We start from the raw sequence: 24,666 nt of genomic DNA on the forward strand, positions 1-24,666 counted from the left end.
TAAATGTCAGGTAGTTGTTTATCACTTTGACATCTGATGGGAGGGTGTTCCACAGGGCGGGCGCCACTGCCGAGAAGGCCCTCTGCCTGGTTCCCTGTAGCTTTGCTTCTCGCATTGAGGGAACCACCAGAAGGCCCTTGGAGCTGGACCTCAGCGTCCGGGCAGAACGATGGGGGTGGAGACGCTCCTTCAGGTATTCTGGTATAATGACCAACTTGGGTATAATGGCAACTTAGGGCTCTTCGATACTTGTCCCATGATTTCTCAGTACGGGGCTCAAAGCTTTTTCTTTTCCCCAGGGAAAACCCAGAGTTGGCCGCAGAATTAGAACAAACATCCACTGGGTATTGCACAGATTCACATTTTTTCCGATTCAGTGGTAAACAGAGGGTTTTCCCAGGGGAAAACTTCTTGGACCTGTACCTAGAAGAAATCACAGGATGAATGCAAGTGTGCATGAGCTCTTAAGTGGATTGTTCTCTGAACGAGAACTGTGTTGCATCTCTCCCCCCAATCCTGTTGTTGTTGGCATCCGTCTGTCTCGAGAGATGATGACCTCCATTTGTGTATGTCTGGGGTGCGGAGGGCAGGAATGGTTTGAAGGCAATTTAACCAAGCATGGAGACCTAACCCTTTCCTTCCTCCCTCTTTGCACTTTCCAGTTATTGCATCTACTTCCGCCTGACGCAGGTGAGCCCTGCCTGCCGCCTGCATTTCTGGAGCAGGCCGCTGGCGAGAGAGCGTCGTGTCTGCGTGGAATGCCAAGGGAATGCCGTGGGCAGCAAGAAACGGTGCCAAGGGGACGGTCTGCAGGGAGCCAGGTGTGTGGTTGCAGACTCCTTCAATAAAGAGACCCCTGTGATCTTTGAGACAGCTTTACTTGGTCCAGAGCAACAGCAGCCATTGGCAGAACCCACAAAAGTGGACTCTGCAGGCCCATAAATCCCACAGGCTTCTACAGAGGCTTTCCCTTGCCTTAGTTTTACACATGCATAGAAATTAAGTCATGTTCTCAGAGGGAAAGCATGTCTGCATTGTCAGAGAAGGATACCTGATCCAGCAAGAACAGTGTGCCGACTCTCTGCCAGGCTAGCTCGCGGCTGTGTTTTTCCTGCACAAATATATATATATATATATATATATATATATATATATATATATATATATATATATATATATTTGCTTTCGTAGATTTTCACGGGTACAGGAATGCAGGTTTTGGTGTCTTCGGGTGTCTTCCCGTGTAAGAGTTGGGGTGTCTAGGCGACGTTTCGAAACGTCGCCTAGACACCCCAACTCTTACACGGGAAGACACCCGAAGACACCAAAACCTGCATATATATATATGTATATATATGGACGCGGGTGGCGCTGTGGGTTAAACCTCAGTGCCTAGGACTTGCCGATCGTATGGTCAGCGGTTCGAATCCCTGCGGCGGGGTGAGCTCCCGTCGTTCGGTCCCAGCTCCTGCCCACCTAGCAGTTCGAAAGCACTCCTAAGTGCAAGTAGATAAATAGGTACCGCTTTATAGCGGGAAGGTAAACGGCGTTTCTGTGCGCTGCGCTGGTGCTGGCTCGCCAGAGCAACTTTGTCAAACTGGCCATGTGACCCGGAAGTGTCTTCAGACTGCGCTGGCTCACGGCCTCTTAAGCGAGATGAGCACGCAACCCCAGAGTCGGTCATGACTGGCCCGTACGGGCAGGGGTACCTTTTACACACACACACACACACACACACAGACATATATATATATATATATATATATATATATATATATATATATATATATATATATGCTTTCGTAGATTTTCACGGGTACAGGAATGCAGGTTTTGGTGTCTTCGGGTGTCTTCCCGTGTAAGAGTTGGGGTGTCTAGGCGACGTTTCGACGAGGTCTCACTCGTCATCTTCAGGCTGGTGCTTTCGGCTTCTTGTTACTGGAACAGAGCAGGATCTCAGTGTTTGAGTTCCTATAAATACTGTTGAGGGGGTGTGGTGTATAGCCTCCAACGTTCTGGGCAGAGAGGAATTTGGCCTCACGGGAAGAATTTGGCCACACGGGAAGAAAAAACTAGATAGCTTCCTCACACATCTCAACAGCCTACACCCCAAAATACAATTCACTATGGAAATAGAAGCCAACAACCAATTTCCCTTCCTTGACGTCCTAATCTACAAAAAACCTGATGGCTCCCTAGGACACACTATCTACCGGAAAAAAACACACACCAACCGCTACTTACATGCACAATCACACCACCACCCTGCACAAATAAACTCCGTAGCCAAGACTCTCATCTCCAGAACCAAACGCCTGGCTGACAAAGACCACTTGACAACTGAGTTACAGAATCTTTCAAATGTGTTAATCGCCAACGGATACCAGCAAAACAGGGTTACGAAGCTAATCCAAAAAGAAACACCCCCCAAAAAGCAAGACACAAAAGAAAACAATGGCATGGCCCTCCTTCCTTATATCAAGGGCACTACAGATAAAATTAGCAAAATCCTCCATAAACACAATATCAAAACAGCCTTTTGCACCAACCAAAAAATAGCCAATATCCTCAGAAACCCCAAAGATAAAATCCAGTTAGAAAACCAAGGGGTCTATGAAATACCCTGCAAAGTCTGCCCAGCCACGTACATTGGACAAACAAACAGACGAATAAATGCACGTATCGCAGAACACAAGAATGCCGTCAAAAAAGAAGAAAAAACTTCCTCTCTTTACCAACACATGAAAGAAACAGGACACGAAATTAATTTTTCAGATTCCAAATTGCTCTTTAACATGGAACACCACCACAAGAGAATAATCATGGAAGCCATCGAGATAGAGAAACACCCTCACAACATGAACAAGCGTGACGATACGTCCCGCCTGCCAGACATCTGGAAAATAGCCCTCCCCACAAAAACCGACACCAGAACCAGAGGCACACAGAACGCCATCTCCAATCAACCACACCAGACCCAAACCCAGACCCTCTCCACAGATAAATTACAGACACCATCCAGTAGCCAAACCATAGTGGCACCTCCGGATGCTGCACCCCCCTGCAATCCCTACACAGATCTGGCTGGCACAGGGCACAAAACCACAGCTCGCCCCTATACACGAAGCCAAGCCAGAGCACAACTAAGTGCAGTACAGCCATCTTCTCAGAAAAAACTCTTCACAAGGTCAAGAGGTCAAGACACGAAAGCTTTAGCAACTAATCCACACCTAATGACCCTCCTAAGTGGTACTCAGAATATCACTCAAGAAATCACTCAAGATATCCCTCAAGTAATTAATGAACAAAAGAAGAAAAGACACACTAACCTGGGAACTTCCTCTCTGCCCAGAACGTTGGAGGCTATACACCACACCCCCTCAACAGTATTTATAGGAACTCAAACACTGAGATCCTGCTCTGTTCCAGTAACAAGAAGCCGAAAGCACCAGCCTGAAGATGATGAGTGAGACCTCGTCGAAACGTCGCCTAGACACCCCAACTCTTACACGGGAAGACACCCGAAGACACCAAAACCTGCATATATATATATATATATATATTTGTTGTTGTTGTTGTTTAGTCGTTTAGTCATGTCTGACTCTTCGTGACCCCCTGGACCAGAGCATGCCAGGCACTCCTGTCTTCCACTGCCTCCCGCAGTTTGGTCAGACTCATGCTGGTAGCTTTGAGAACACTGTCCAACCATCTCATCCTCTGTCGTCCCCTTCTCTTTATGCCCTCCATCTTTCCCAACATCAGTGTCTTTTCCAGGGAGTCTTCTCTTCTCATGAGGTGGCCAAAGTATTGGAGCCTCAGCTTCAGGATCTGTCCTTCCAGTGAGCACTCAGGGCTGATTTCCTTCAGAATGGATAGGTTTGATCTTCTTGCAGTCCATGGGACTCTCAAGAGTCTCCTCCAGCACCATAATTCAAAAGCATCAATTCTTCGGCGACCAGCCTTCTTAATGGTCCAGCTCTCACTTCACTTCAATACATCACTACTGGGAAAACCATAGCTTTAACTATATAGACACACACACACACACACACACACACACACACACACTTTTTAAATTAAATTTTATAATTTACATTTCAAAATATTCATTTAAACAACCTTAAACCAGTGGCTTCCCTTCTTCTCTTTCCGTGGTTCATTTTGCATACCAAACATCCCTGCATATTTTACATAAACTAAAACATTCAGTAAACCATTGTTACATCTATCAAAACTTATTTACACTGATGAATTTATCTTCAGGCTACCAACGTTTTCAAATGAACACAATTTTCACCCATATATTCAGTAAACATTTTCCAGTCTTCTTTAAACGTATTTTCTTCTTGTTCTCTTATTCTGTATGTTAAATCTGAAAGTTGCGCGTATTCCATCAGTTTAAGTTGTCATTCTTCTTTGGTCGGGACCTTGCTCATTTTCCATTTTGGGGATAACAAAACACAGGCTGCAGTAGTAGTATACATAAATAACCTTTTTTGACACCTGGGAATTTCAGTCTGAATTATCCTCAACAGAAAGGACTTTGGTTTTTTTGTGTTTTTAGGAAAGTACCTTTAAACATTTTTTCCAATTCATTATATATTATTTCCCAATATTCTTTTACCCTTTTACAAGTCCACCACATATGATAAAATATACCATCAGCCTCGATACATATAAAGCACTTTTCTGATTCGGACTTATACATTTTAGCAAGTCTACTTGGAGTTAAATACCATCTGTAAATCATTTTCTGGTAGTTCTCCTTCAATGAATAACATGCTGTGAACTTCAAATCGCTCTTCCAAAGTTCCCCCCAGAGATTCAAATCTATATTATGTCTATATTGCTCTCCTGCGCCATCTGCTGTTGCATGTTTATAACACATTCAAATCGCTGGTTGTTGTTGTTTTTTTACTAATGTAGCTGAGTCCTTTGTGTGAGTTACTGCTTTATTACCCTTTGAAGCTGTGCTGTATCTTTGAACTTCTGTCCTTCCAGGCCATGAAACATTATGATTTGATTTACAGTAGAACCTCTTACTTACGACCGCCTCTACTTGGGCCCGATCCAAGTCGCGACCGCGGCAAACCTGGAAGTAAATACAGTGGTACCTCTGGTTACGTACTTAATTCGTTCTGGAGGTCCGTTCTTACTATTTCTGGGTTAGCGGAGTCTGTAACCTGAAGTGTATGTAACCTGAAGTGTATGTAACCCGAGGTACCACTGTACTGGGTTTGCCGCGATTCACACACATGCAGAAGCGGTTTCTGAGGTTTGCACATGCGCAGAAGCGCCTACCGCCCTCTGCACATGCGCAGAAGCGCGCCGCCGCCGAATGCACCTGTGCACAACGACGCTTCTACTAGCGTCCCGTTTCGCCTAAAGGACGGGCCGCCGGAACGGATTATGGTTGTAAGTAGGGGTTCCACTGTATTTATTTATTTACTCGCTGTTTTCTTACTTTTTGTTATCTTTGCGCTTTATTCATTTAGATTGCTTTTTGTAACAAATCAATAATAAAAAAAATTTAAAAGAAGGAACTGGAAACTGTACCTCATCGACTCCATCCTATCTTCTGTCTTTCTCTAGAACATTCTGGACTGCGGCGTCCATCGCTGGCTGCCAGGGATCTTGGGTACAGGAGTCTCTACAGGAGAAATGTGTGTGCCCTCAACTCTCCTTTATCTTCATATGATGTCCTGTTGAGCTGAGTGGCAATCTTAAGAAAGAGAGGAAAGACTGAACGTCAGCCGCAGCTGTTTTGGGTTGTTTTCTTTTGGTAAAGAAGAGAGCTGAAGGAGTCAAGCTACATTTTGCCAATCATTATGCACTCATTGTTTCCACTTGTTTTATAACGGACACCTGACCGTGTATCGTTTCCAAGCACAAGAAGGTCTGATTCAATCTCTCTTTGTTAAAAAAAAGACAAAAAGAACTGCATATATATATATATACATTATATACCTCTGAAAAAGGTATACTACCTCCACCATTGCCGCTAAAATGGAAGATGGCATATTTTGTCTGCTTTCCACAACGACTCCCAACTTTATTTAAGACAGGGAACCTTTCCACACACACCCCAGCCCAAGAAACATATTCCCTTCTGGGCAATGTTCCAGGGGTCAAATCTCCATTATGGGTGGAGCCAGAGTCAAAAGCGGGCAGAGCAAGAAATGTCAATTTTATATTCGCGCATTGTGGGAATGTTGTGGATACCAGGAGAGGTTGTATTGATTTAATAGCATCCTTCCTAACTCATGCTTGTGAATAAGCAGCAGAGTGCATTATACTTGTTATTAGGTTTAAAAATGCTGCTTTAAAAACCCGGACGTTTTGTCAAATTTTATAAAAATCCACCTGGACAGAAATTTTAAGCCTGACGAAGAGGAGGTGTTCGGGGAAAACCCGACTTGTTACCAAACCCCCATACACCATCCTTATCGGTATTTTTATTCCCCGCCTCCTGCCGTTCGTATTTCGAATCTTGCTCACTATTTTATATCGCAATAATACTTCATCGGAAAGTCCAAAAAAAAGGCCTCTAGTTTTCCATTAAAAGTTCATCATTTCTATCTCTTAAGTTTTACAGTCCAGCGAATGTAGTTTGTACTTAACAAGACCCATCAGAATTAACCAGACTTAAAGGGGCATGGCTGCAAATCACTAGCAGCACACCCCATACATACTATTGAAAAATACAAGTTCAGTAAGGCTTACTTTCAGGCAAGGGACGTGGGTGGCGCTGTGGGTTAAACCACAGAGCCTAGGACTTGCCGATCAGAAGGTTGGCAGTTCGAATCCCTGCGATGGGGTGAGCTCCCATTGCTCAGTCCCTGCTCCTGCCAACCTAGCAGTTTGAAAGCACGTCAAAGTGCAAGTAGATAAATAGGTACCGCTCCGGCGGGAAGGTAAACAGTGTTTCCATGCGCTGCTCAGGTTTGCCAAAAGTGGCTTAGTCATGCTGGCCACATGACCCGGAAGCTGTACGCCGGCTCCCCTGGCCAGTAAAGCGAGATGAGCGCCACAACCCCAGAGTCGGTCACGACTGGACCTAATGGTCAGGGGTCTCTTTACCTTTAAGGGATGTCCAAGAATTCAGACAGCAATGAAAATGGAGATTGCCAGTCTTTGGCTCATATTTGCATTGTGTATCCTCGGCACTGAAACGAATGGAGCGGTATCACGTAGTAGCAATGTAAATTTACATAATTAACTTTGCAAATTACGTGAGGCGTGCAATTTTGCGACAGCGGACAGTGAGACAAATAACGTCGTTTTCTGGCAGAAAGTGAACTGCAGCAAAACAAGAGCGCTGGGTGTGGTGAAAATTGTGCCTTCTCATACCCCCTGCTCCCCAGTCATTGGGCATGGGGTTGCAGCTAAAATTATTTATGGAATAAGGGCTAGAATCAATGGTGAAGCTTTTCACCTAGCCTGTGGCGGTACTTGAATTTGCAAACACATTGAAAGAATGAAACATTGCCAAAGATGGCTGTTTGGGGCACATTCCATTCTTGCATTGCTTCAGAAACTTGCAAATCCCATTTGACCAGTGACTATCTTGGGACAAAATAATGAATATATGCAATCCTTGAGGAAATGGTAGATTCACCAAAATACCCCCAAGTGTGAAAAGAGTCTTTATAAATTCCAGCATACCCTCCTGGATATTATCATTAAAGCCCTGAATACCTTGGACCTGGGATGCTTAAAAGGCTATTTTCTTCTACACATATATGTCTGGTGTCCCTTTAAAATATATTTTTTAAAGTTAAACTAAATTCAAACTTGTAACCGAGTCCCCCGCTGCCCTGCAAAGCAGAAACTACTACAGAAACAGGGGCAAAACAAGGGAGGCAGAAATTTATCAAATATAGGAGCCACTAGCAAAGAAAAGCACAAGTCTCTATCTCATGAGCAAAGCCTAATTTCCCTTCCCAAGGAGTCCAGGGCTTTTCCTTTGGTGTCAACTAAAAAGACGAGGGCGATCTTGCAAATTAATTTGACACCTCCAAAGTCAGCTCGGCACATCTGAATAGCTGCAGCCATATCGGCAACGGGGAACAATGGAGTCGTGCTTTGCAGGCAAATCCCTGATGGCTGTGTGCAAAAGTTTGGCATGCTGTCTGCACATTCCCTCCCCGCAGTGTCACGGTGAGGCATGATTTGCAAAATGAAAGCTTGGTGTGACATGTGCCCCTTACTCAGAGGTGTTACTGGATGAGAGAATGAAAGGACGGGGAGGGGGGTGGGGGGAGGAGAGATTGAACAGCTAGAAGGGCAGAGAGAAATGAAATGAAAATAAATCCCAGCTATTGATTATCGCTATTATGATTTACTAAATTTATTAGTTGCTGCTTCTTTTTTGCCATTGTTAAGTTGTGGGTGAACATATCAGACGACACAGCGATTCTTCAGACAGCTCTTGTTTATTCACAGGCCAGAACAGAACTGAGCTGAAGGGTTCAGCCAACTTGCTTATATAGAGCTCAACTACAAAGCAACAGTAACAGTAACAACTTTCTGTAACTATCCAATCACTGAACGTCACTTTCAATTCCTTATTTGCATATGTGGACCTGAGTGAAAACTATCTACAGTATCCCCCTGCTGGCCCAGGGTGAGAACTTCAGTACATAGCAGCCATGGTGACTCAAAGAGACTTAAAATATTTTAAGTGAGAAGGAAACACATCTTGAAACCAGCATCAGGGGTGTGGGGGACAAATTTGAAAGACCGTTCTGCATCAAAACATCCCACCCATTCAAAAAATGGTTGTGCCTGATTAAAAAGGAATGTTTTTGCCTGGCACCTAAAGATAGGTAATTATGGCACTCTGGGGAGGGTATTCCACAAGTGTAGAGCCACCACAGAAAAGGCCCATTCTTAGGTTGTAACTCTCCAGACCACCTGTGGAGAGGGTGCACAAAGAAGGGCCTCAGGTGATGATTTCAGGGTCGGGGTCAGTTCATAAGTGGTCTTTGAGGTATTAGGGTCCTAAGCCAGGTAAGACTTTATAGGTCAAAACCAGCGGTTTGAATTGCAAATTATTTATTTCCTGCTAAATACATGCAAACCACAAATCCCTAAGTGGACTTCAGGGTAGTATACCAAGAACTTTTACAGGGAGAACAGTTTGGCCAAGAACAGTTTGGCCAGGTAGCTGGATTTAAGTTGAACAAGCAAAAAACCAAAGTTTTAGGGAAAAACCTAACAGATATAGAAAAAGAGAAAATTCAAGAGGAAACAGGTTTGACTGTGGTCAAGAAGGTTAAGTATCTAGGGGTTTATTTAACATCCAAGAATCAGAATTTGTATAAGGACAATTATGAAAAATGTTGGTCAGAAATTAAAAAAGACTTAGAAATATGGTCAAATTTGAAACTGTCAATGTTAGGCCGAATTGCAGTAATTAAAATGAATGTATTGCCTAGAATGTTATTTCTGTTTCAGACCTTGCAGATTATTGATAAGATGGAATGTTTTAAGAGGTGGCACAAAGATATCTCGAAATTTGTCTGGCAGGGCAAAAAGCCCCGAATTAAATTTAAAATATTGACAGATGCTAAAGAAAGAGGGGGTTTTGCCCTGCCGGACCTAAAATTGTATTATGAGGCAGCAGCTTTTTGCTGGCTCAAAGAATGGATGCTCCTCGAGAATACAGACATCTTGGATCTGGAAGGTTTCAATAATGCTTTTGGTTGGCATGCATATCTTTGGTATGATAAAGTTAACAGTGCCTTCAAAAATCACATTGTCAGAAAAGCATTGTTTAATGTTTGGACAAGATATAAAGATCTATTGGAAAACAAAACCCCTAGATGGGTGTCACCAGTGGAGGCTAAAGCAGTGAAAAAACTCAATATGGAGGTCGGATGGCCGAAGTATTGGGAAATTTTAGAACAGGATGGAGATAAGTTCAAATTACAAAGTCAGGAGAAATTGAAGCATAAAGTAGAAAATTGGTTCCAATATCGCCAAATAATGGAATTTTTTAAACAGGACAGGAAAGTCGGCTTCCAGGTGGAAAAATCAAAATTAGAAACCGAACTGTTAGAACCCAATACTAAGAATTTATCTAGAATGTATAACTTGTTGTTGAAATGGAACACACAGGATGAAACAGTTAAATCGGCTATGACTAAGTGGGCTCAGGATGTTGGACATAACATTATGTCAGCTGACTGGGAATGGTTATGGAACACCGGTATAAAATTTACGGCATGTAATGCCTTAAAGGAAAACATCATGAAAATGGTATACAGGTGGTACATGACCCCAGTCAAGCTGGCAAAAATTTATCATTTGCCCGATAACAAATGTTGGAAGTGTAAAGAGACTGAAGGTACCTTTTACCACCTTTGGTGGACATGCCCGAAGATTAAGGCCTTCTGGGAAATGATCTATAATGAAATGAAAAAGGTACTTAAATGTACTTTTTCTAAAAAGCCAGAGGCCTTCCTCTTGGGCATTGTCGGCCAATTGGTGACAAAGAAAGATAGAGTTTTTTTCATGTATGCCACAACAGCAGCAAGAATACTCATCGCAAAGTACTGGAAGACACAAGACCTACCCACTTTGGAAGAATGGCAGATGAAAGTGATGGACTACATGACATTGGCCGAGATGACAGGCAGAATCCGTGACCAACGAAAAGAGACGGCAGAAGAGGAGTGGAGAAAATTTAAAAGCTATCTTAAGGACTACTATAAACTTAACGAATGTTAAAATGTCGTGGTTTCCAGAAACAAAGGGGTATAGGGACATAAGATCAGAGTGTAAGAGAGGACTAAGATGATAGAGATTGGAAAGTAATAATTGGGAGTTGCTAGTTGAACTATGGACATTGGGATGCAGAGAGGGGGGGTATGGGGAAGTCCTAGAAAGAAGGTTTATGAAAATATGTTTGAAACTATACGTGTATGTTTGTCTTTTTTAATGTTTGTTTGTTTTTCTCAAGAATGTTGTAAAACCAATAAAAATTTTATAAAAAAAAAAAAAAAGAACTTTTACAGGGACGTGGGTGGCGCTGTGGTCAAAACCACTGTGCCTCTTGGGCTGGCCGATCAGTAGGTTGGTGGTTCGAATCCCCGCGACCGAGTGAGCTCCCGTTGCTCTGTCCCAGCTCCTGCCAACCTAGCAGTTCAAAAGCACGCCAGTGCAAGTAGATAAATAGGTACCCCTGCGACGGGAAGGTAAATGGCGTTTCTGTGCACTCTGGTTTCCGTCACAGTGTTCTGTTGCGCCAGAAGTGGTTTAGTCCTGCTGGCCACATGACTCGGAAAGCTAGCTGTGGACAAACGCTGGCACCCTTGCTCTGAAAGGGAGATGAGCGCCACAACCCCATAGTCCATGGGTAGGCAAATTAAGGCCCGGGGGCCAGATCCGGCCCAATTGCCTTCTAAATCCGGCCTGCAGACAGTCAGGGAAACAGCATCTTTTTATATGAGTAGAATGTGTCCTTTGATTTAAAATGCATCTCTGGGTTATTTGTGGTGCATGGAAATTCATTCCTCCCCCCCCCCAAAAAAAATATAGTCCAGCTCCCCACAAGGTCTGAGGGACAGTGGACCGGCCCCCTGCTGAAAAAGTTTGCTGACCCCTGTGCATAGTTGCTTTTCACTGGACTTAACCATTCAGGGGTCCTTTACCTTTACCTTTACCTTTTAACCAAGAAATTTAGAACACATGCGCACACACTCATGTATATATGACATCATATATCTTCAAATGAAAGGTGGTTATAGATGTTCTGATGAGGGTTAGTCCTATCCTAATAGTCTTGCTCAAAGCAGATCAATGGAAATGAATGAAACAAAATGAATGAAACAAAAGTCAGCCATGCCCTTTCATCTCAGTAGGTTTACTCAGAGTAGGGTCACATTCACACTGTTAAGGACAGGTGAAAACTAAAAGGTGAAAAACAAAAGCGTAAAGCAGGCAGGTGAGAGCTGGACCATAAAGAAGGCTGATCGCCGAAGAATTGATGCTTTTGAATTATGGTGCTGGAGGAGACTCTTGAGAGTCCCATGGACTGCAAGAAGATCAAACCTATCCATTCTGAAGGAAATCAGCCCCGAGTGCTCACTGGAAGGACAGATCCTGAAGCGGAGGCTCCAATACTTTGGCCACCTCTTGAGAAGAGAAGACTCCCTGGAAAAGTCCCTGATGTTGGGAAAGATGGAGGGCACAAGGAGAAGGGGACAACAGAGGACAAGATGGTGGGACAGTGTTCTTGAAGCTACCAGCATGAATTTGACCAAACTGCGGGAGGCAGTGGAAGACCGGAGTGCCTCGCATGCTCTGGTCCAGGGGGTCACGAAGAGTCGGACACGACTAAATGACTAAACAGCAACAACAAAGCATGCAGGTGGAATAAGCACAGTTACGTATGGGTTAAATAACAAAAGTCCAAGTCATGAAAAAAAAGAATAAGAATTGTCTTCACACGAAGGGGGAATATTAGTGGTGTTCCCTGATTGTCAAGTAGAGTTCCAAATTTGCCGGCCTTGTGAGTTGTCTTGGAAATGATGCTTCTGCTGTATATGTAATAAAGGAATACCGATAATCTAAAAAGTCTCCAGAGGTTTTAGCCTTGTCCAGATATTCTGCTGCTGTAACTTGCCCTGAGACAATATGGTGAAGGCTGGATAAGAAACCCTATAAATAAATGAATAATATAAGGCCTCTTGGTATGTTTAGGGAAAGAGCTGCTGCTCACAAGATCCTAATTTCAATCCCTGCTGTTTTCTGGTAGGGCTGTGCAGGAACTAGAGAGCTACTGCCAGTCAGTGCAGGAAACGTGGAGCTAGACAGACCAATCATACCGGAAAGGAAGCGACTTCGTCAGCTTGCATATTATCGCCCTCTGCTGGGCTCACATGCATATTAAACTTTGAAACTTTATTTGCAATTTAGGCCCCATCTTCACTATGCTTTGAAAGAAGCATCATGCCACTTTAACCAGTCATAAGGTAAAGGGTAAAGGGACCCCTGACCATTAGGTCCAGTCGTGGCCGACTCTGGGGTTGCGGCGCTCATCTCGCTTTACTGGCCGAGGGAGCCGGCGTACAGCTTCTGGGTCATGTGGCCAGCATGACTAAGCCGCTTTTGGCGAACCAGAGCAACGCACAGAAACACCGTTTACCTTCCCACTGGAGCGGTACCTATTTATCTACTTGCACTTTGACGTGCTTTCGAACTGCTACGTTGGCAAGAGCAGGGACTGAACAACGGGAGCTCACCCTGTCACGGGGATTCGAACCGCTGACCTTCTGATCAGCAAGTCCTATGCTCTGTGGTTTAACCCACAGCGCCACCCGCGTCCCCCTCACAGGGCTGGTTTAACACTCAATCCCTCTTCCCAGAGGAAGTACAATTCCCCTATTCTCTTCTCTGAGAATAGGGGAATTTTAGTTCTGTGATACTTCTGTGAGTGGAATAGGGAGTCTCCGAACAACTCTCATAGCCCTTAACAAACTGGATCCTGGAATGCATTTTATGTAGTCTTCTCTGTGCGTTCTATATTAAAACCTTAAATGGCCTCGGCCCAGTATACTTGAAGGAGCGTCTCCACCCGCATCGTTCATCCCGGACACTGAGGTCCAGCGCCGAGGGCCTTCTGGTGGTTCCCTCCCTGCGAGAAGTGAGGTTACAGAGAACCAGGTAGAGGGCCTTCTCGGTAGTGGCGCCCACCCTGTGGAACGCCCTCCCAGCAGATGTCAAGGAAATAAACAACTGTCTGACTTTTAGAAGACATCTGAAGGCAGCCCTCTTTAGGGAAGCTTTTAATGTCTGATGTTTTATCACTTTTATTATTATTAATATTCTGTTGGGAGCTGCCCAGAGTGGCTGGGAAAACCCAGCCAGATGGGCAGGGTATAAATAATAAATTATTATTATTATTACAGTGGACGCTCGGGTTGCGAACTTGATCCGTGAGGGATGCACATTAGCAACCCGCAGCGGTGCATCTGCGCACGTGCAAGTTGTGATGTGGTGCTTCTGCACATGCGCAAAGCGCCATTTAGCGCTTCTGCACATGCGCAACCCCCAAAACACGGAAGTAACCCGTTCCGGTACTTCTGGGTTTTGGAGGGTCCGTAACCTGAAAAACGCAACCTGAAGCGTCTGTAACCCAAGGTATGACTGTATTATTATTACTGAACTCCTGGTATCCATTAACTAAGTTTCTAGTCCATGTGATCACTGAAACAAAAACTGCCAGAAAGAAGCTGTCTCTCTCCACATGAATCAGTCTGGACCCTGTGGTGTTCCTCAGAGGCCCTTCTCCATGTGCCCCACCCTAAAGAAGGGGTGGAGAACAGCCACCTTTTCTGTGATGGCCTCCCATTGATGGAATGCTCTCCCCAGGGAGACACGCCAGATGCCATCCTTGTCAGACTTTTGGTCCCATGCCAAGGCCTTTTTTGGTTAATTAGTGGCCCTTGGTTAATTAGTGTTGTCGCCTAGGGTGCTGCTCGCCTTTTAGTGGGACGGACGGATCTTGTTGTTTTAATGATTTAAACCTTGTCCAGTGGCCTTCAGACTTTTTGTTGCATAAAGAGGTTGATAAATGCAAATAATAGTAAGAAGGGCAGGAGGAGTTCAAGAAAAACAAAACATTCCTTGCGTCTGTCCTCTCATTTATTAGGACCGTCAATCAGGAATTTTCAAGGGCAAGCCCTTTTAAAATAAGGTCAATATACATGGCAATGGTTCCTCATACTGAATGTCAACAAACTCTGGAAAACACTCTATGAATTGGAAGGTGGAGATGTACTTTATTTGTTTGTTTGTTACACTAGAAAATCTTCAGTAAAAACTAATTTTAAAACAAAACAAATGTTTTTGGCCCAGAGATGAAAAGAAGATAAATTCCCTACCAGAGAGGAATGGCAGATCAAGTTGATGGATTATGCTGAAATGGCTATAATGACCGGAAGAATCAGAAACCAGGAAGACCAACATTTTAATAAGGAATGGGGGAAATTTATAACAGTTAAAATCTTTAGTAGGATTGGAATAACACTTGTAGTTGATATTGGACACAGTTTTGGACACTATGGAGAGGTAAAAGATTTGGATCATCATAAAAGATGAAGGAGGAAATGATTAACAATAGGATCCACGAAGGCGTGGAAGGAAGTCCTATAGATTCTTTGGAATCTTGTTTTTATGTTGTACGTTCGATATGTGAATGTAAAGTTTTAATCTGAAAAGCCAAATTTTAAAAATGTAAATAATAATAAAAACAAACAAAACGAGAACAGGGACTATTCTCTACCCCCCTTCTCACATGTTCCACAAGGACCATGAGTTCCCCCAACACCCACACATTTAGCACGCATAGGCTTCTCCACACAGTGGGGAACTCTGATTAAGGTTCCTAAGCAGCTGGACAAGCCTATTGAACTATCTTGTCCATTTGTTGACCTCCTGGCAAATAGAAGGGGAAGAAATGGAGGCTGTGAGAGACTTTACTTTCTTGGGCTCCATGATCACTGCAGATGGTGACAGCAGTCACGAAATTAAAAGATGCCTGCTTCTTGGGAGAAAAGCGATGATAACCTAGACAGCATCTCAAAAAGCAGAGACATTACCTTGTCGACAAAGATCCGTATAGTTAAAGCTATGGTTTTCGCAGTAGTGATGTATGGAAGTGAGAGCTGGACCATAAAGAAGGCTGATCGCCGAAGAATGGATGCTTTTGAATTATGGTGCTGGAGGAGACTCTTGAGAGTTGCATGGACTGCAAGAAGATCAAACCTATCCATTCTGAAGGAAATCAGCCCTGAGTGCTCCCTGGAAGGACAGATCCTGAAGCTGAGGCTCCAATACTTTGGCCACCTCATGAGAAGAGAAGACTCCCTGGAAAAGTCCCTGATGCTGGGAAAGATGGAGGGCACAAGGCAAAGGGGACAACAGAGGACGAGATGGTGGGACAGTGTTCTTGAAGCTACCAGCATGAGTTTGACCAAACTGCGGGAGGCAGTGGAATACAGGAGTGCCTGGCGTGCTCTGGTCCAGGGGGTCACAAAGAGTCGGACACGACTAAACGACTAAACAACGACAACAACAACAAAAAGCTCAAAGCAAAGGTGGGGAACCTGGGACCCCACAGATACACATCTGTTTCAGTGTATCTGAAGAAGTGTGCATGCACACGAAAGCTCATACCAAGAACTAACTTAGTTGGTCTTTAAGGTGCTACTGGAAGGAAAATTCACACAGGACTATTATTACTATTGGTGTTTATCAGCTTAAGGAGACTATCAGAAGAGATCATAAAGAAAAAAGAGAAAAGATATGAACAAGATGTGATGTGGAAGCAGCAAGATAAGATGGGATAGAACTATGAACTTTGTTTGGACTGATTTGGACTGATTGGGACATTAACGCAGCAGCAAGAAGATGATCAGAACCCCCCTTCGGATCTTGAAATATGGGTCCCCCCAACAAAATTTAAAATTCGGCTTTGTAATTCAGAATTTATGTGATATGATTTAATTTGATGTGATTGGCCAGTTAATGAAAATTATTTTTTTAAAAAAAACAGAAATAGTACCTCGGGTTAAGAACTTTGCTTCAGGATGAGAACAGAAATCGTGCTCTGGCGGTGCAGCAGCAGCAGGAGGCCCCATTAGCTAAAGTGGTGCTTCAGGTTAAGAAGAGTTTCAGGTTAAGATCAGACCTCCGGAACGAATTAAGTACTTACCCTGAGGTACCACTGTACTGATCTGCCCCTGGCTCATGTCCCTGCCATGCAAAGTGAGAGCAGCATCTGTTGCCCCGCCCACTTGCCTCTGGCCCCGCCCACCCCTGCCGTGCAGGTCCTCAGAAGACATTCCAGGAGGAAGGATGAGGCACAAATAGAATCATAGAATCATAGAGTTGGAAGAGACCACAAGGGCCATAGAGTCCAACCCCCTGCCAAGCAGGAAACACCATCAGAGCACTCCTGACATATGGTTGTCAAGCCTCTGCTTAAAGACCTCCAAAGAAGGAGACTCCACCACACTCCTTGGCAGCAAATTCCACTGTCGAACAGCTCTTCCTAAGTTCTTCCTAATGTTTAGGTGGAATCTTCTTCCTTGTAGTTTGGAATGCACCATGTGGAAGTGGAATCTGTTGCTCCGCCCACTTTTGCCTCTGGCTCCGCCCACAATCACATGGTCCTCGGAAGGCTCCCCAGATGGGGAATGAGGCCCTCATGGTTCCCCGGCCCTGTAAGGAAGGAGAACGTTGATGTTCGCCAACTTCAACTATTCACCATTTACGTGAATGAGAAAGATGCTCTGAATCTGTAGTGTCTCTTTGACAAATGGCAGGGTTAGGAGATGTGTGGTTGTCTAGGTGTGGCTGGACTTCAACTCCCATCATCCCTTGCTGTTGGGAGTTGTGTTCCATCAACATCTGGAGGGCCAAATGGGATACAGTTGTTCAGGTTCAGGTTCAGGGACCCCTGACCATTAGGTCCAGTCGTGACCAACTCTGGGGTTGCGGCGCTCATCTCACTTTAATGGCCGAGGGAGCCAGCGTACAGCTTCCGGGTCATGTGGCCAGCATGACTAAGCCACTTCTGGCGAACCAGAGCAGCGCACGGAAATGCCGTTTACCTTCCCGCAGGAGCGGTACCTATTTATCTACTTGCACTTTTACATGCTTTTGAACTGCTAGGTTGGCAGGAGCAGGGATTGAACAACAGGAGTTCACCCCGTCGCGGGGATTCGAACCGCCGACCTTCTGATCGGCAAGTCCTAGGCTCTGTGGTTTAACCCACAGCGCCACCCGGGATACAGTGGTACCTTGGGTTAAGTATTTAATTCATTCTGGAGGTCTGTTCTTAACCTGAAACTGTTCTTAACCTGAAGCACCACTTTAGCTAATGGGGCCTCCCGCTGCTGCTGCGCCGCCGGAGCACGATTTCTGTTCTCAACCTGAAGCAAAGTTCTTAACCTGAAGCACTATTTCTGGGTTAGCGGAGTCTGTAACCTGAAGTGTATATTACCTGAGGTACCACTGTATATGGAAAGGGCAAAAGAGATTGGAGTTGCCAGACTCATCTGAAAGCCCTGTTCCTAAGCCCAGAAACCAATCAGGGATTTGCGGGCGCTTGGTGATGAGAAAGGCACTCTGTGCATGCTCAAGGGCACAGTGATGGTGGTGACGATTTCACACCCACCCACAATGAGTCTGGCTCCGAGTCCTGCCCTCCCTCTGAGATGCATCAAGTTCCTGGTGGAAAGCTCAAATTCAGAGAAGAGAAGAACTCCTCAGACAACTGTTCTCATTTGCCCAGGTCACGGCGGAGCTTGAGGATTTCCAGCAACAGTTTCTCTTTCTCCAGAAGGATCTTTTCCTTCTGCAGCTGGAGGGTCTCCTTCTGCAGTTCCAGAACCTCGGTTTGCAGCTGGCTCTGCCTCTCCAAAAGCTCTCTGGATGGGCCTCTGGTTGGCGTGCTGCAACCCTTCTGGCTGGGGTGCAAAGCTTCAGCTGCAAGCAAACAGAAGCCCAAGAAAAAGGGGGTTAAAGCAGAGAGCCAGGGCAACCTGTGTGAAACACCAGCAAGGTGCAACTTAGACAAAACAGTCAAAACTTCAACTAAGCCCATCTGTACTCATACTTAAAGGTAAGGGGACCCCTGACCATTAGGTCCAGTCGTGGCCGACTCTGGGGTTGCGGCGCTCATCTCGCTTTATTGGCCGAGGGAGCCGGCGTACAGCTTCCGGGTCATGTGGCCAGCAGCGCACGGAAACGCCGTTTACCTTCCCACCGGAGCGGTACCTATTTATCTACTTGCATTTTGATGTGCTTTCAAACTGCTAGGTTGTTAAAGACTACTTGCAGAAATACTGTAAAATTAATGAATGTTAAAATGATGTTGGAACGGAAAATAAGTGGTATTGGTAAAAGGATTATTAAGAATATGCAAATATGGATTGACAATGGTTGAAAATACATAGTTATAATAGGTTAAGATATTGAGTAAAGATAAATGATAGAGGGTAAGGATTTGCTGAAAGGACTTTTAAACGGGAATACAAAAGGGGAGGTGTGAGGAGGTCAAAGAATAAGGAAACGAGCTGAAAGATTATTGAAAGATGGATTTTATCCTAAATTTCTTTTTTTCTTTTTCTATTTAGCTACTATCTTCTCTTTCTTGTCTAGATATCTTTTCTATGTGATTTTTTCTTCTTTCTTTTTTCCCCCTTTCTTTTTAGGTTGTTAAGTTTTTTTAAAAAAATTCTTATATTGTAAATTTATTATTTTTGTAAACCCTATTGTGCAAACCTATGTTTTGTGTAAACTTATGTTTTATGTTAAACCTTAATAAATATTTTATAAAAAAACAATCAAACTGCTAGGTTGGCAGGAGCAGGGACCGAGCAACGGGAGCTCACCCTGTTGCGGGGATTCAAACCGCCAACCTTCTGATCGGCAAGTCCTAGGCTCTGTGGTTTATCCCACAGCGCCACCCGTGTCCCCACTCCCATACTGACTATATATAATTGCTTGCTTCACTTACAGATCATGGACCCCCCCCCCATGCAGGTGTCCTATCACTCATGATCGCACTGCAGCATGGGTTTTACAGTCTCAAGCCAGCACATGCGTACTTCTAGAATATGCAACCTTAGAACTACAGAACCCGCTGTACATTAAACAGTTTTTTTAAAAGTTCCCTCATTTGACACCGCATACTAAACACTTGGCCACAAAGTTCACCAGGGCTGCATTCACCCAGCGGTGTATTCAATCTCCTGATGGTAAATAGCATGTCAGTCACTCGTTTCCAGGCTATTTGATTCCAGAAAGAATCTGTGGCCAGCCTATTTCACCTGGAAAATATTGGGGGTCAAGTAGCGAGTCTTGGGGCATGCAACTCTTTCCTGCTGTTTTGACAGGGGAATTGCGATTGAACAGAAATGCTGCAGTGTGGGGGGAAATAAATTTGAAAACGAGACAGGAGCACTAGTATTATAATCAGGAATACAAACACAATATTCCCTGCCTCTGAAAGCACCCTCAGTGGCCTTGGGCCAGGCATAATTTCTCAGCAGAACCTACCTCATAGGGCTGTTTTTGAGGATAAAATGAGGACGGAGAAAACCTTGTAGGCTACCTTTGGTTCTCTGAAGAAAAGGTGGACTATAATTGCATTCATTAAAATACAGTGGTACCTTGGGTTACATACGCTTCAGGTTACAGACTCCGCTAACCCAGAAATAGTGCTTCAGGTTAAGAACTTTGCTTCAGGATAAGTACAGAAATCGTGCTCCGGTGGGACGGCGGCAGCAGGAGGCCCCATTAGCTAAAGTGGTGCTTCAGGTTAAGAACAGTTTCAGGTTAAGAACGGACCTCCGGAACGAATTAAGTACTTAACCCAAGGTACCACTGTAGAGTGTCAAACCTTGGGCTCTCTAGCCTTATCTGCCTGGCCCAGGCTTTCTCAAACTCAGCCCTTCAGATGTTTTGAGACTACAACTCCCATCATCCCTGACCACTGGTCCTGCTAGCTAGGGATCATGGGAGTTCTAGGCCAAAAACATCTGGAGGGCCGAATTTGAGGAAGCCTGGTCTGGCCTTTGGAATTCTCCCCAGGCCACACCCCCACTGACAGGCCACACCCCTCACTGGCCCTGCTTCAAGCTACAACCGCTTGACTGCGTCACTGGACTGATAACGCTTCTTGCATTTAGCAGTTAGCTCAGCTGGTTAGAGAATGGTGCTGATAATCAAAGAATCAAATAGTACCTCAGGTTAAGAACTTTGCTTCAGGATGAGAACAGAAATCGCGCGGCAGCAGCGGGAGGCCCCATTAGCTAAAGTGGTGCTTCAGGTTAAGAACAGTTTCAGGTTAAGAACGGACCTCCGGAATGAATTAAGTTCTTAACCCGAGGTACCACTGTATCTGACTTTTAGAAGACATCTGAAGGCAGCCCTGTTTAGGGATGTTTTTAAGGTTTGATGTTTTATCATGTTTTTTAATATTCTGTTGGGAGCCGCCCAGAGTGGCTGCGGAAACGCAGCCAGATGGGTGGGGTATAAATAATAAATTATTATTATTATTATTATTATTATTATTAATCACAGAATCATAAGACTGCAGACTTGGAAGGGACCTGATGATCATCTGATCCAACTCCCTTGCAACACAGGAATTATGCAGCTGTCCCATACAGAGATCGAACCTGTAACCTTAGCATTATCTGCACCACGCTCCAACCAACTGCGCTATCCACGCATATCATGTCGAGGTTGCAGGTTCCGTCCCCATACAGGCCACCTGCATATTTCCTGCATTGCAGGGGGTTGGACTAGATGACCGCGGGGGTCCCTCTCCACTCTGCAGTTCTATGATTCTACACTTGAACAGAGGACTGACGGGTTTACGAGTGTGTGCAGAAACCAGAGGTCAATTTTACATGCATTCCTTTGCCCACTTCTGCACCTGGCGCGGCCCAGCGTGGGCTTGGCCTCCTCCCTATGGTGCTGTGCTGGAGGAGACTCTTGAGAGTCCCATGGACTGCAGGAAGATCAAACCTCTCCATTCTGAAGGAGATCAGCCCTGAGTGCTCACTGGAAGGACAGATCCTGAAGCCGAGGCTCCAAGACTTTGGCCACCTCATGAGAAGAGAAGACTCCCTGGGAAAGACCCTGATGTTGGGAAAGATGGAGGGCACAAGGAGAAGGGGACGACAGAGGACGAGATGGTTGGATAGTGTTCTTGAAGCTACCAGTATGAGTTGGACCAAACTGCGGGAGGAAGTGGAAGACAGGAGTGTCTGGCGTGCTCTGGTCCAGGGGGTCACGAAGAGTCGGACACGACTAAACTGCAACAAACCCTGTAATAAACAGACAAGCGGTTCAACCTGAGTTGGGCAGAGATCCTCACCGTGATCATCGAGGGCGGAGGGGGTGCCTTTGGCACCAGAACTCCCAATGCTGCTGTTTTGAATCAAGGGGCTGCAGGTAGTTCCCAGACAAGGACATTCCAGCTGGTGGCTTAAAGGGCACTCAAGCTTACATGACAAAGGGAAGTCTGATGGGCAGGTACTAGGTTCTGGCGTTCTACAAACGCTGGACCGCCCGGATTCCCCCCTTTGGGGCAAAAGCACCCTGGGGATTTGTGCACAGTGCGGCTGATCTGAGTGATGAACGTAGCTCAACGAGACCCCCTTGCAGGGCTCCGGTGACGTCTTTCCCCCTCTCTCTCGAGTGCCCTCTGCACGTCGTTCAACGTCGTCCCCGGACTGCGAGAGGCTGGCAAAGTTCTGCCTTGCTAAATCTGCCTGCAGCAATCCCCCGTTAGCTTTGGGGTTTCCGGGAGCCTCAATCCGGCAAGGCTGCCGGTAGTAGCTGTCGCTGCAGAGATACGACAGGCAAGGCGAGCCTGAGAGCACCTCGGCGTGGATTGTTGGCGACGCGTCTCCTCTGGGGCTGCCCGGAGACTCAGCTCTCAAGTCAGGACCGTAAAGCAACGGTCTGGGGAGCGTGGGGTCCGTTTTATTGAGGAGAGCGACGATATCGCGGAAGAGGCGTTCCCGTGGCTGCCTCTGCAGAAGAGGGTGCTTCTCCACGCTTAGACCTTTACGGGCGTCCACCACCATGTTTTTCCACTTCTTGAGGATCTCTTGCGGCGTGCGCTGAATGAGAGGATTCAGAGAGTTGACGGCCGTGGCGATCTCCTCCCAGGCCCGTTGGCGGGCAGCAGTGTTGCTGTAGCGGCCGCTCTTCGGGATCAGGATGTCCTTGCGGAGAGCAAATCCTTCCAGGATCAGGAACTTCTCCTCATCAGAAAACTTGATCCTCTTCGCCTTGGCCGTTGCCATGTTGGCTCCTGCAGTTCAAGAGACAAGCAGAATCTTGATGGATGCTCAGGTTGCGAACGTGATCTGTGCAGGATTTCTGATTAACACCCTAGTTGCTAACTCTGGAGAGACTTAAGAACAACCTCTTTGAGGCTCTTTGGGTTTATGCATTCACAGGGATAGATAAAATCTCTTGTTTATGGACTAGAGAGCAAAAGGCTTGTAAATTGGAGACCCACAAGATTCTTGCACAGAAAGAAAACCTTTTCCCAGATCATTCCACCTAAGAGGTTAAATGCAACTAAAACAACACATTAAAACATTCAAATCACAATATGCACCTGGGGTCTCTAATTCTTATATCAGTCTTTAGCTTAAGTTCAGTGTAATGCTCAATATTGCCTGATTTCCCATTCTGTGCCCCACTTTATTTGGTATGATTTTACAATACTTGCTGCTTCACTTAAGTTGTTCTTTTCTTTACTGTTATTTTATGTTGTGACAGTTTGACTAAACTGCGGGAGGCAGCGGAAGACAGGAGTGCCTGGCGTGCTCTGGTCCAGGGGGTCACGAAGAGTCGGACAGACTAAACGACTAAACAAGGAAGCAAGCCTGCAACTTACCGCCTTCCCTGCCCGCCGGGTTTCGGGGCTCTCGCGTCTCCTTCGTCCTCATCACACGCTCCAAAGCGAAGAACAAGGGGCGTTGCGTGTCTGTGTGTTGTGTGTAGAGCCAAACACGCATACGCACACACACACCCTACCCGCTTCCCTTCTGACCACTTCCTACCAACCGCAACTTCTGGAGCTAAAGGCAGCGCCCCCTGAGCATGTGCAAAGTGCTGGTGCCACCGATGGCGAGGTTGCAGGAGGGGGACCCCGTTCCGGTCGTTTTTGATAGCAAAAGCAATGATAGCCACAAACCATACAAATAATAATAACACAGAGGGGGGAAAGGGAGGAGGGAGAGGAAATGGCTCCGGAGAAAGCCACGCGGTATTTCCCTTAGATTTTCTCGCTCGATGGTATTTCCTCTCCCACCTTTTTGGTCCGAGAAGGGCGAGGAGGCGGCGGAGGAGAGAGGCGGCTCCAAGCGCAGGAGCGCGCAAGGCTTCGCCCGTGCGCCATCGGAGCGCAGTGCGGGCGCAGCAGCCAAGATCCGCCTTTGGGACTCCTTCTGCAAAGGGGGCAGGCAAGTGGGGGTCCGGGTTAACTCTCCGCTGCTCAAGGCACCGGATCGTCACTGCCTGGACGACGACGTGGAGAACTGACCTCAGCCAGTTCGCTGGAGCCTTAAAAAATAAAGTGTCTAGCATTTACTCAGAGTAGACCCACCGGGGCGCATGCAACACAACTGCCCACAGTAGAACCACTGAAAGGAATGAATCTTAAGTTTGCTTGTTTATTTTGCATTTATGCCCCACTTTTTTTTTCTTTTTTTTTACACCAAGGAGCCATTTAATCCCCACAACAACCCGGGAATCCGTGTGTTCTTCCTTCCATGGTTTGGTGTTCTTTTTTTTAAATTAAGGCTATTTATTTATTATTATTTTTGTATATTGCTGTTCATAAAAATATCAGTTTGCAACAGCCATACGGCACATAAAACCTGTTAGTTACTAAATTTCTATGCTGCCCTTCGTCAGAGGATCACAGGGTGGGTTATGATATAAAGTCACAAAAATAGGTACTGTAGTAGGAAAAAATAATAAACCTCCCCCCCCCCCCCCAGTTTAAAAGTCCATAGATGGTTTAGTTAGCTGAAGCCTGGAAGAAGAGGAATGCTTTTGCCTGGCACCTAAAGATATGTAATGAAGGCACCAGGTTACCCTCCCAGGGAAGCACAT

The 24,666-nt window shown here is 45.5% G+C and overlaps 2 protein-coding genes and 1 long non-coding RNA gene across 4 annotated transcripts in view; 2 read left to right on the forward strand and 1 right to left on the reverse strand.

The window, feature by feature from the left end:
* The window catches only part of LOC308575974 (somatomedin-B and thrombospondin type-1 domain-containing protein-like), a 29,201-nt gene extending 23,161 nt beyond the window's left edge, over positions 1–6,040 (forward strand). For both annotated transcript variants that reach the window (XM_081175156.1, XM_081175157.1), the window contains exons 4-5: positions 663–821; positions 5,593–6,040. In XM_081175156.1, coding sequence (XP_081031282.1) covers positions 663–821; positions 5,593–5,698 — 265 coding nt within the window. In that variant the 3' untranslated portion in view covers positions 5,699–6,040. The remainder of the gene's footprint in view (positions 1–662; positions 822–5,592) is intronic.
* Positions 6,041–11,668: 5,628 nt separating this feature from the next.
* LOC308576122 lies at positions 11,669–12,582 on the forward strand. The gene is made up of 2 exons (XR_014003108.1): positions 11,669–11,950; positions 12,377–12,582. It is a non-coding gene; the product is annotated as an uncharacterized lncRNA (long non-coding RNA).
* A 5,111-nt stretch (positions 12,583–17,693) lies between these two features.
* LOC308575888 (uncharacterized protein) lies at positions 17,694–24,302 on the reverse strand. Its single transcript, XM_081175004.1, has 3 exons — positions 23,444–24,302; positions 21,905–22,849; positions 17,694–18,501 (listed from the first exon to the last, which is right to left on the reverse strand). Exons 1-3 carry the CDS (start codon positions 23,562–23,564, stop codon positions 18,296–18,298), a joined length of 1,272 nt encoding a protein of 423 aa, XP_081031130.1. The 5' UTR covers positions 23,565–24,302; the 3' UTR covers positions 17,694–18,295.
* Between the last annotated feature and the right edge of the window lie 364 nt (positions 24,303–24,666).

This window comes from Podarcis bocagei, assembly GCF_964188305.1.
Source record: "Podarcis bocagei genome assembly, chromosome: 16".
Lineage (NCBI taxonomy): Eukaryota > Metazoa > Chordata > Lepidosauria > Squamata > Lacertidae > Podarcis > Podarcis bocagei.